Source organism: Papio anubis, chromosome X, assembly GCF_008728515.1.
Source record: "Papio anubis isolate 15944 chromosome X, Panubis1.0, whole genome shotgun sequence".
NCBI lineage: Eukaryota > Metazoa > Chordata > Mammalia > Primates > Cercopithecidae > Papio > Papio anubis.
Window position 1 is genome coordinate 15,983,992 of NC_044996.1, and position 12,430 is coordinate 15,996,421.

General features: G+C 37.9%; 1 protein-coding gene across 1 annotated transcript in view; it reads left to right on the forward strand.

Annotated features, from left to right (window-relative positions):
* The first annotated feature begins 5,473 nt into the window (after positions 1-5,473).
* Positions 5,474-12,430, forward strand: part of FGF13 (fibroblast growth factor 13) — a 220,040-nt gene continuing 213,083 nt past the window's right edge. The window contains exon 1 of the mRNA XM_031660623.1: positions 5,474-5,741. Within this exon, the coding sequence (XP_031516483.1) occupies positions 5,612-5,741 (130 nt within the window). The 5' untranslated portion in view covers positions 5,474-5,611. The remainder of the gene's footprint in view (positions 5,742-12,430) is intronic.

Sequence of the window (12,430 nt, forward strand, 5' to 3'; positions counted from 1 at the left end):
GAATGTCTCTGCCTCAGGGGGCTAATATTCTTGTAGGGAGAGCCAGACAAGAGACAAATACATACATATAGAAGTAATTATAGATTGTGACAAATTGAAACTTCCTTAAGGTGATTAAAAGGGCATCTCTGAGTAGGTGACATTTTAGTGGAACCCTGAAGGACATAAAGGGGCCATTTGAAGGACATAAAGGGGTACAAGGCCTTGAGGCAGGAGAAAGCCTGGCGTATTCTGGATCCTAATGGAAAGCTAACGTGAGCCAGAAGAGAGGTATATAATAAAATTCAGGAGGTGGGGGGGCCACCAGGGTAGGAAGTTTGCATTTCATTCTAACATGAAAAGAGCAAGCTAGCCTGAAGAAACATAGGATGAAGATCTAGTAATGCTTGGAGAATGAGGGAGGTGGCAAAGGAGAAAGTAACTGAAATTTCCAAACATTTAAAAGTTGTTTCTACCTTGGACAAATTGAAAGACCATTAGTACTGATCTGTTCCCTTCAGTGAATTATTTACTTAAATTACTCATGCACATTTAAACCTGCTAACTTCATAGTGTTCATCGTGGCAGGAAAGCTTAAATCTTATATAGAGATAAGTAGATGGTTAGCTGGGAGGAAAAATGGAGGTCTTGACCCTACACATCTTGTAGTTGAATGCACTTTTCAGCATGACAGGTGCTCACTAATATGAAAGAGTAATTGCTCTAATTACCCCATTTTTTCTCTCTTTCTGATGAGTTAAGGTCATCTGATAATCTGTATATTTTGCCATCTTTTCTGTTTCATAGATTTTTAAAGTATTTTATTGTTGGAGTCACTAATATGTGTCTAATAATTTTGATTGATAGTCCCGTTGCTGCCTACATTGCTGTGGCCTTGGAGATCTCAGATTTGCTTTGATTTAAAATCATGTATCATTAATTATGTTGCGTTATCTTTCAGAAGAGTTAAAGGCAAACAGCATCATCATCAAGTAATTGAGGGCTTGTTAACTGCTTCCAGCTTGAAGCCAGCAAAGGTTGCAAATTATAGTGGCCTGATGAGGGGGCACATGCCTCTGTGGCATTGTCAAAATAGTTTCCTAGGCTGTTTCTGGTTGCTTTTCTGTCTTTGAGTAAAGGAAAAGGTTTTTTGGAGACAGGGGTAATCTTGGAAGCTAAAAAATACTGAAGAACCCAGTAACTGACTAATGTGTTGATGCTTTTACAAAGTTTTCTTATTTATTTTTTTAATTTTTTTGAGACGGCGTCTCACTTTGTCACCCAGGTTGGAGTGTAGTGGTGCCATCTTGGCTCACTGCAACCTCTGCCTCCTGTGTTCAAGCAATTCTCCTGTCTCAGCCTCCCAAGTAGCTGGGATTACAGTCGTGTGCCACCATGCCTGGCTAATTTTTGTACTTTTAGTAGAGATGGGGTTTTGCTATGTTGGCCAGGCTAGTCTTGCACTCCTGACCTCAGGTGATCTGCCCGCTTTGGCCTCCCAAATGCTGGGATTACAGGCGCGAGCCACCGAACCCGGCCAAAGTTGTCTTACTTTAGACTTGTTGACAAACACACTGGAATGCTGGCTACAGCATAGGCTTTTTCAATAACTTACTATGTGACTTGTAAAAAGTTGCTTCCCCTCCTGAGATTTATTTTTCTTATGTTTCAAAACAAAGGAGTGGCATTAAATTATCTCTAAAGAAATTTTGTTTGAAATGACATAGAGGATTGCATCACAGTGTTTGTCATGTAGTAAATGTTTTGGTAGCTCTTTTATGAGGCCAATGTTATGTCTATTGATACAACTTTTATACAGTAAATCAAGACCTTTTATAGAGTAAACCAAGACATTCCAACTATGGGAAAGATAAATGATTCACTTATTTAGTTTAAAATATATTTAAAGGATACATTGCATTGGAATTTTTTTTATTCTATCAGAGATTAAGGTTTCTATAGATTGGTTCTTTCTTTACCTCTAGTTTGAAATGGGAATACTGTATTTCTGTGAACATGAGTACGTTAGGTCAGGTCAGCAGGCTTAGAGTCCATCAAACTCTCCCGTCTTACCATGACTGCTCCCTGACTGTGTCCTTGACCTTGACAATGGCAGAACAGCACTGCTGCTGCTGAGAAACCAAATCTACATGCAAGCTTGCCAACCTGATGGTTAGTCAGTGGAACAGCATTTGCAATGGGAAGTAGCTCTTTTATAAGTGGTGTTTATAACTATCATCCCACCACTAAAGTCACTTATTCTTATCACCTCTGTGTCTGAGTATGCCACCGGTCAATGTCTGTGTGTCTGTGGATGTGTGGATTTGCACGTGTGCACTTGTGTCCTCCTACTCTGTACTACTCCTGTGAGACTGGGGAGTCCTGAATAGGAGGGCTGTGTTTTCAAGGCTGGGGGCACTGCCTATATGGGCAAAATTTTCCCCCAGAGGCCTACTCTTTGGCAGCTGTTCTCATGGGGCTCAGCAGCCTTTCAAAAACCATGGGGCTTCCAGATCCAGAGATAAACCCTGAGCCACTTTTACCACCTTATGTGTCTTGAAGAGTCAAGTTGAATTTCTGAAATCGGAGGGAGCTTTGTATAAATCTAATGTCTACCTAATCACTGGAATTTTTTTGTCCATCTCCAAGACTGGATACATCTATTTTTGGGTAGGGCAGCAGGAGTCACTGAATGGAAGGTGGACAAATGGTTCAAATGACCAGTGGCAAGAGTGGTTGTCTGAGGATAGAGGTCATGTGTAAGAAGGGAATGTACCAGATTGGGTAAAATGGAAGAAAATATTGGACTAAGCCAGGGAAAAAAGAAACCCATTCCTTTTTCCTATATTAATGGGCTGGATTCTTTGCAAGCCTCCCTTTCCCTTCCTAGAGCTGGTACCCCATGGACGCATTGCATCCTCATCACTTTCTTAGGGAATTAGAACAAAGCTACCCACCTGTTTTACTGCTGGAGTCTTGTGGGAAGTCATCTTTCATTCTTTCTGCTGTCAACCACACATATAGCCACTCTCCTACTTGAGGGAGCCCTGGGAATATGTGCATTTGATATAGTAGTTTTAATTTCCCATCCAAAATATCTCCAATTAAAGAGATTTTATAAGCCAGAGTAATGTGTTGCCTATACAATGCCACTTCTGGTTTTTAAAAAATCAGTGTTTCTAGCTCTTTTGCCAACATAACATCAAGCTACTGTTGGTTGACTACTCTTTTTTTTCTGTTTTGCTTGAATTGACTGACATTTGAGGTATTGAGTAGAGACAGCCTGAGACCCAAAGCTGACCCATTAACTCCCAGATGTTCACGATTTCCAAGGAAATGTTCTGTGCCTGTGGTTATTGTTCAGATGACTCCTTAAACACTCTCATCTTGGCACCTTTTGCACTTGTTAAATTCAATTTGAAGAAAGAACAGAAGACAGGGAGAATTTTGTGGAAAGCAATTATCCTGCACTTTTATGGCCCTCATGTTTTTCCCATCGTGATGAATTTGGGGGTTAACACTTGTATCAGTCAGCATGTAGCTTTCACTAGAATTTTGTTGTGTGTTACAGATAACCAGTTGTATCTAATTAAACAATAATGATGCCAGTACAAGGCATTTTCTGGGAATTAATGACCAGCTGGGAAAAGCTGATGGCTGGAGAGTCAGCCAAAGGCTATTAGCTTCAGTCCACTATTAATCTCCAGAAATGCCCATTTGTGACATCATTGTTGGTATTGAACAATGAAAATGGAAGACAGTTTACTGTTATTTGTCACATACTTCTGAATAACAAATTCCTTATGCATTGTCAAAAAGTCATTTTTTTTCTCTTTTATCCTCCAATTGTCCTTCAGTCTTACATGTTTTCTATACAGCAGTGGATGAAAATGGAATTTCTCAGATTCCATATAATCGTGGGTGCTTCTTTTTTTAAAGAGTTCCAATTTGGGGAGTTTTATTTAAATATTTTGGATGGTAAAACTAGAATTTGTCTTCAGCTGTGATGCTGGAATTTGATGAGTGTCTATATTATCATAACTATCTGCTCATGGCAGGAAATGGTTACAAATGTTTTGAATAGCAGCTGTTACTAGCAAAGATGTGCATTCAACGAGATTCTAAGAAGTTATAGTCACATTCCTAGTAGATGAAGGGAACTCTCTCCAGAAAAAGCTATCGTGGTGTGTCTATATAATATTTTTGATTGCTGCTGCTGAATGCTAGAGGAAAATAGAGAACTGACTAAAATATTCATCACCATCTTGCATAATTTAATGACTTATAAAGGGAGACAACAATTCCTCATAGAGTCAACCTATGAAGAACTTGTTCTAAACTCATAATACTAATTTAAAAGTTATGTTGGTTTTTATACCATTTTTTCCTTAACATGAAAGGAAGTTCTTAAAACCCCTTAAGATCCCAGCCAATGAGCTAGGAATGTTTTACCCAACACAGAAGCTTCATATCCCAACTAAATTCAGCCACTATTTGTTTATTTATTTATTTTTTTTTTACAAACACCACGGCATTATTCACCCCACAAAAAATTTGCTAGTAGTATCAGTCCTCCTAAATGCATGTTAAGTGTATGCATTTCAGGTAGTAGAATGAGTCAGCTCATCATTAATCAAAGCTTTGGAGGCACTGACTGACTTCAGGTGAAATGGAATGGCCTCATTGGGAAGGGTGTGAAAGAGAAAAATTCATGCTGGGGTCAGTTCCCTGTTTCTGAAAATGCAGATCAAATTTGCACCTATTTTCATGGAAGGTTTTCGGAATAGAGAATGTAGCAGTGAACCCTATAAAGACAGATATCTTGCTTTTGCAGGGAATAAAAATAATAGTGATTCAAAAACACGAGTGATACACTTAGGAAGCATATAAAGAGCCTAGAAAGAAAATGTGGACTGAGAGGATCCTGGTGTATACTTCAAGGCCAAAATTATTAAAATAGGTCTGGCTCTTTTACAATCCAACAAGGTAGTCCTTTGACCAGGTGTTACTTCATGGGCTCTCAGCTGGAATCTCTTGTCTTCATTAAGGGGTTTTGAACATCTGAAGAATGTTTGCAACAGCTTCAGTTCTCTTTGGAAATCAAAGAGTCAAGAGCAGTGACTTGGATTCTTCTGTCTGTCTCCGTGTATACTGCTTGGAAGTTAGGACCTCACCAGGAGCAGACCAAGAAAAGAAACAGAAGCAAATTTACTGATAATGGGTGGACATTAGCCAGTTTAACCTATACATATTTATATCGTATCTCAATCTGAAACCTCTAAGTTCTACATGGTGTTGATTTAGATACGACATGAGTATCCATATTAAAATATGTTTTTGCACTTTGGGTATGATTTAACACTGTTTTCATTGGACTAGCAACAGAGGTATAGATAGTCGAGTAGCTGTTTGCAAGGCTTTAGTATTTTAAACTAAGCCCGTTAAAATGAAATCACTAAGCTATGAGATGTTTTTCTTTGAAACTTTTCTTAGGGCTATTGTTTTAGTCTTCCCTGGGAGTAGATTTGATTTAAGACATTCGTTGCTTTTCTGAGGCTCTAACTTGAGTTCATTTTGTTATGTGGTGACCACAGTTCTGGATGACGCCCCCCCTGGCACACAGGAATACATTATGTTACGACAAGATTCCATCCAATCTGCGGAATTAAAGAAAAAAGAGTCCCCCTTTCGTGCTAAGTGTCACGAAATCTTCTGCTGCCCGCTGAAGCAAGTACACCACAAAGAGAACACAGAGCCGGAAGGTTTGTGCACGACAGACGCGTGTTTTGCTTGTTTTCTCTCATTCTTCTTTCTTTCTCTTTCTTTTGGATTGTGCATTGCCCTCTGGTGTGCTGTGTGTTGTTCAGATCCTGCCATAGCTAGGAGGCCCCCTGGCTGGCTGGTGAAAGTGTTATACAGTCTCAGATGGGACGCTGTATAATATGGTCATCTCTGGCACAGCGCACAGCGTTACACTGCTTTTCACAGCTGAAACATTTTCAGTTGCTGTCATTTTACTGCCCCGTTTGGGCTGGCAAAGTTGCTTGCTTCTGTTGCCAACATCTGGCCAAGTCTGTTCCCATCACCTTGCATTCCTGAAGCAGCAGTCAGCTGAGGAATGAAACTTCTAAAATGAAATAATGAGAGGATTGTTTCAAAAATTGTCAACTCTCCTTCACTCCATACAGCTTCTGCATTGCACTCGACGAATGCTCATGATCTACTTAGTTTGCTGAAGCAGGTCCAGATTACCTATATAATGCACGCCCCGTTGCACTTTGCCATGGTAAAATGCATGCCTAAAGGAAACTATGAGTAGTTTGCTTTTTCTTTTCAGCTCAAGTACAGGTTTGGACAACTCTACTTGCTGTTACTTAAACTGAGGTTAATAAGGTACTCACTGCAACCCGTATCACAAATATACCTTCAAAGTATTTCGTCTGGCCAGAAATGGTATTTATTCATTGTTTCCAACATTTTTGCATCTATCAAAGAGGAGTATTTTTCACATTACAAATAAAATGTGGTAAATGTATTGCCATCTGTTAACATTCCAGCTTCCAAAATAACATCTGAGAATTATAATGTAAATGCTGATACTTACTGTTAAACAGCCCATTTTCCCCTCACATTAAGTATCATTGAGGCAGTTTACCAATGAATGACATTTGGAAGTGACAATTCACCTGTTCTTTGGCAGTTGGTGTATACTTTTGTGGTTTTTGTATAATTTCTAAAAGCGACCTTGTTTCTATTTCAAGTTACCCTTTTGCATCATTAGAGGAATCCTTAAGATAATTGTCTTTCTGATCTGGGAAAGACTGGCATGTGGGTTAAAATTTGGTGAGTAAATAAATTTCTCCAAATGCACTCTAGTCCACACTTTTGGAAGCAAAACTTCACAACTCAAAGTTTCCCCTCTTCTTCTTTCCAAACAGAGTTTTAGACAATCATTGGGAGACAATGAGAAGCCTACATGTATCTGTGTTTAATTCAACAATAGAATAGAGCACTCATATTTATATTCTACCCATACTTTGGTATGTAAACTATTCACGTTGAGTGTGACCACCGATTTTCACACATATTCATCTGGAGGTATAAATGGTGAACCTTTACAGTGAGTAAAAGCAATCATTTGGTTGTTTAGTGGAGAAGATACTAACTTTATTTTGTACTTTATTTAAATAAAAAATTTTAACTAGTGACAATTACTTTACTATATATACTACTTTCCAATATTCTCTGCTTTTTTTCTCTAAAAATTATACACACACACACAGACACACACACACACACACACACAGTTTTTGTACTTGCAAATCAGCCCAAAAATCAAAATTTGGTTTCGTTAAGAAAAATAACCCAGTTAAGAGGCAGCTGTTTAAATTCAGTCAAGCAATCAGTTACATAATTAAAATGTTTTTAACAATATTTCAGATTTTTAAAAACAGTTAAAACCCCATTCCTTTTATTATTACATACCATTTTGACAGGATCTGTTATTTTCAAGTACCATCTGGAGTGTATTGTCAATACTGTTATGAATATTTTCAGATATAGAGAATTCTTAAGAGAATAGGTAGCAGTTCAACTCTCTTCTACAAAGTTTGGGTAGTTTTTGATCTGTCATTTAATCCACATATTGAGCTGTTGCCATTGTGTTTAATGGGGCTGCCATCCTTTCACTTGTGTACTGTGATGATGGGCGTTGTCTTCTTTCAGATTGGAGATTTTCCTTAGTCTTGCCCTCCTTTCAGGTCTTCCTGCCACGATATCAAAGCTAATATTTCTGTCTTTATTCTTATGAATGATTTGTAACTAGTGTTAAAGTCAGAGGTTTTCTGGGATGACGTTTAAATACTATTTGCAATCTTGTTGTACCCCGGCAAGCAAGATCCCAGAATCTAATTGTGAACTCGGACCTTAAAATGAAAACACTTGATCTCTACACAAATTAACAGGATTCAGAAGACTTTAGATGGGGGCGAAAGAAAACATGCTGTGGAGCTGACCTTGGATAAATAAGGAAACATTGCCAAGAAATTAACATGCTTACTTCATGTAGGATATTGAAGCTCATCATTTCCAGGAGGTGAAGTAACTGTGGGTTTGGAAGGGTTCACTGGTCATTCTGGTAACCGGGAAGATTTTTTTGCAGGACTGGTTTTTAATTGCCATAAGTTATAGTGTTCAGTTCCCTCTTAAAGTTGTTGTAATATTTTATTATAATTAGTAGAAATAAAAGACCTCTTTTTTTTTTACAAATGGATAGTGTTTTGCATTAAAACTGTGTCTACACATTGAAACATTTCATTGTTATGTGAAACATTTTGAAGAGATATTCCCTGTCATGGTCTCCGTGCCAAAACATGAGACCTTAACTGACCTTGGCTGTGGATGCCCACCAATTCTACAGCAGGTGAAGGCAATGGACAGGGTGGTTAAGCCATACATTGTTTGGTCTATGCAATGCCAACATACTAGTATAACCTCTTCTAATGAGGTTATTTTTTTATGCAATGTTAAAACCCCCAAAAGAAAAATTAAAAAAAAATTTAAGCCTTTTGGGGAAATAAATGTTTGAATTGCATAAGCTTTAGAAACGATTAATTAAATTAAACAGGTTTATGATACAGTTGGAATTACTAAATTGATAAAAATTATCCAACTCTTTTTTAATTAGTATAGATAAAGTCTTACTGTTCCTTTTGTTTGTCAGTGGTTTATAAGGGCTGGGCTATTTTCACAGTTTATGACCTCTTACGATTTGCTACAGATAATTTAACATTGTTTATAGTCACCCATCTTTTTAAAGATATTTTTGTATTATGTCCAGGGCCCTCAGAATCCATATAAAATGATACATAAAGGAACTGAAATAGCTCACTGGCTTTTCAGGATACACGAAGGCCAAATTACACTTTGGCAAAACCAGGTTTCTATTTATGAATATCCAATTCCGAAACAATTTTTAAAATCTGTTCCAAACATTTGTGATTTTCAGTGACACGATTATTTCTATAAAAACCACTTATGATATAATATTATGTGAGTGCTGGAATTTGGCTGAAGAAGTGCACACAAGTATCCGAGAGTCTAATTTGGCCCAGTACCAGCAATGTTCTTTGTTAAAAGAAAGCCACATGGAGAGTGGAGATCATTACCAAAATCTTTTTCTTACCGTTCCAGGAGCCTTTTGGCAAAAGAAAGTATAAGCTTCATAGCTTTATTTTTTTGTTCACTTTATCTTTCTATGCCATGTGTGCCAAAATGAAATCACTAGTTTAGAGTAACTCCTGGAAGCCAGTCTAATATTAGCATAGTTGTCATTTCCTAAATGCCACTCCTTGTGCTTTTACTGATGTTCGAAGATTGTTAAAGAGAATCACACCAAGGTAAACATGCTTGCAAGTAGATAGTGCTGGAAATCTACAGGGAAAAGTAAATCATGGATTCCCAGCATTTGCTTTTAGGGTTGAAAATTCTGATTACATAGTAAATGTGAAGAAATTAATGCAACATAGGAAAGTAGTACAGAGCTTGGTGATTTGTCACCATCTTTTTATCAGGCATTTGGGCTCTTTGCTATAGTCCTGTTTTCATGTGATTTCTCACACACACACACACACACACACACACACACACACACACACACTCTGTCTCTCCCTTAGGGCATTTGTAAGCTTTTTATTCAGAGAGCCATCCAATCATTGTGGCTTTGGTTGGAGAAGAGAATGTGTACTGGAGACTGATGATAAAGTATGGCAGCTTCCACCAACCAAGAGAAAGCAAAATTTCATGCTAAATGGTAAGGGGGTATATTTGTAACTACCATGTCCATTACTCTGATAATGCGTTGGGTTATTCCAGAAAGAGTATACGTCACCATGAATATCAGGCTTGCCTTAATGATGGGAGAGGAGGAAGTCAGAGGAATGCTAAGGAACATGCTGAGGGAAATGTTTTTCATCTTCATGTTTTTTCAACACCGTTGTTTCCCGTTGTACCTTTCTCATCTTAATACTAATTTTCCTTTCGAGAAAAATGTGTCAGCGTCAATTTGAATTAATAATTAAATAAAAGTAAACTGTGGTTATTAAATCGTTTTGTCACTAAGCTAGAGTTGGGTAATAACCTCTGATGCTTGTCAACTGAAAATATCTTGACTTTCAGGAAAGACATAACTAGATTCCATGTCTGTCTCCTTTAGAATAATTGAGGGGACATTCGTTTTCTATTAGAAAAGCATGGGGCCTTGGTTTGCATTTCTTTAATGATCAGTGATAATGAGCTTTTTTTTTTCTAATGTGTTTGTTGCCTGCATGAATGTCTTCTTTTGAGAAGTGTCTGTTCATGTCCTTTGCCCACTTTTTAATGGGGTTGTTTTGTTTTTCCCTTGTAAATTTGTTTAAGTTCCTTGTAGGCTCTGGATATTAGACCTTTGCCAGATGGACAGATTGCAAACATTTTCTCCCATTGTATAAGTTCCCTGTTCACTCTGATGATAGTTCCTTTTGCTGTGCAGAAGCTCTTTAGTTTAATTAAATCCCATTTGTCAATTTTTGCTTTTGTTGCAATTGCTTTTGATGTTTTCGTTATGAAATATTTGCCCATGCCTATGTCCTGAATGGCATTGCCTAGATTTTCTTCTAGGGTTTTGATATTTTTGGTTTCATATTTAAGTATTTAATCCATCTTGAATTAAGTTTTGTATAAGGTACAAGGAAGAGGTCCAGTTCTAATTTTCTGCATATGACTAGCAAGTTTACCCAGCACCATTTATTAAGTAGGGAATCCTTTCCCCACTCCTTGTTTTTGTCAGATTTGTCAAAGATCAGATGGTTGTAGGTGTGCGGTCTTATTTCTGATTTCTCTATTCTGTTCCATTGTTGTAAGTGTCTGCTTTTGTACCAGTACCATGCTGTTTTGGTTACTATACCCTTATAGTATAGTTTGAAGTCAGGTAGCATGATGCCTCCAACTTTATCCTTTTTGCTTAGGATTGTCTTGGCTATGCGGCCTCTATTTGGTTTCATATGAACTGTAATACTGTTTTTTTCTAATTCTGTGAATAATGTCAATGGTAGTTTAATGGGAACAGCATTGAATCTATAAATTACTTTGGGCAGTATGGCCATTTTAAACATATTTACTTTTTCTATCCATGAGCATGGAATGTTTTTCCATTGGTTTGTGTCCTCTGATTTATTTTGAGCAGTGGTTTTTAGTTCCCTTGAAGAGGTGTTTTACATCCCTTGTTAGCTGTATTCCTAGGTATTTTCTTCTCTTTGTAGCAATTGTGAATGGGAGTTCCTTCATGATTTGGCTCTCTGCTTGTCTGTTGTTGGTATATAGGAATGCTTGTGATTTTTGCACATTGATTTTGGATCCTGAGACTTTGCTGAAGTTGCTAATCAGCTTAAGAAGCTTTGGGGCTGAGACAATGGGGTTTTCTAGAGATGGGATCACATCATCTGCAAAGAAAGACAATTTGACTTCCTCTCTTCCTATTTGAATACCCTTTATTTATTTCTCTTGCCTGACTGGTGTGACCAGAACTTCCAATACTGTGTTGAATAGGAGTGGTGAGAGACAGCATCCTTGTTTTGTGCTGGTTTTTAAGGGGAGTGCCCCCAGCTTTTGCCCATTCAGAATGATTTTGGCTGTGGGTTTGTCATAAATGGCTCTTCTTATTTTGAGGTATGTTCCTTCAATAATTAGTTTATTGAGAGTTTTTAACATCAACGGGTGTTGAATTTTACTGAAGACCTTTTCTGCATCATTAGAGAAATGCAAATCAAAGCCACAAGGAGGTACCATCTCATGCCAGTCAGAAAAGTGATTATTAAAATATTAAGAAACAACAGATGGTAGTGAGGCTGTGGATAAATAGGAATTCTTTTCCACTGTTGGTGGGAATGTAAATTAGTTCAACCATTGTGGAAGATAGTGTGGCAATTCCTCAAAGACCTAGAACCACAAATACCATTTGACCCAGCAATCCCATTACTGGGCATATGCTTAAAAAAATATAAATCATTCTGTTATAAAAATACATGCATGCGTATGTTCACTGCAGCACTCTTCCCAGTAGCAAAGACATGGAATGAACCCAAATGCCCATCAATGATAGGCTGGATAAAGAAAATGTGGTACATATACACCGTGGAATACTGTGCAGCCATAAAAAGGAAAGAGATCATGTCCTTTGCAGGGACATGGATGGAGCCAGAAGCCATTATCCTCAGCAAACTAACACACAGGAACAGAAAACCAAACACCACATGTTCTCACATGTAAGTGGGAGCTGAACAATGAGAACACATGGACACAGGGAGGGGAACAACACACACTCGAGCATGTAGAGGTGGGGGTATGCGGGGAAGGGAGAGCATCAGGAGAAGTAGCTAATGCATGCTGGGCTTAATATCTTGGTGATGGTTTGATA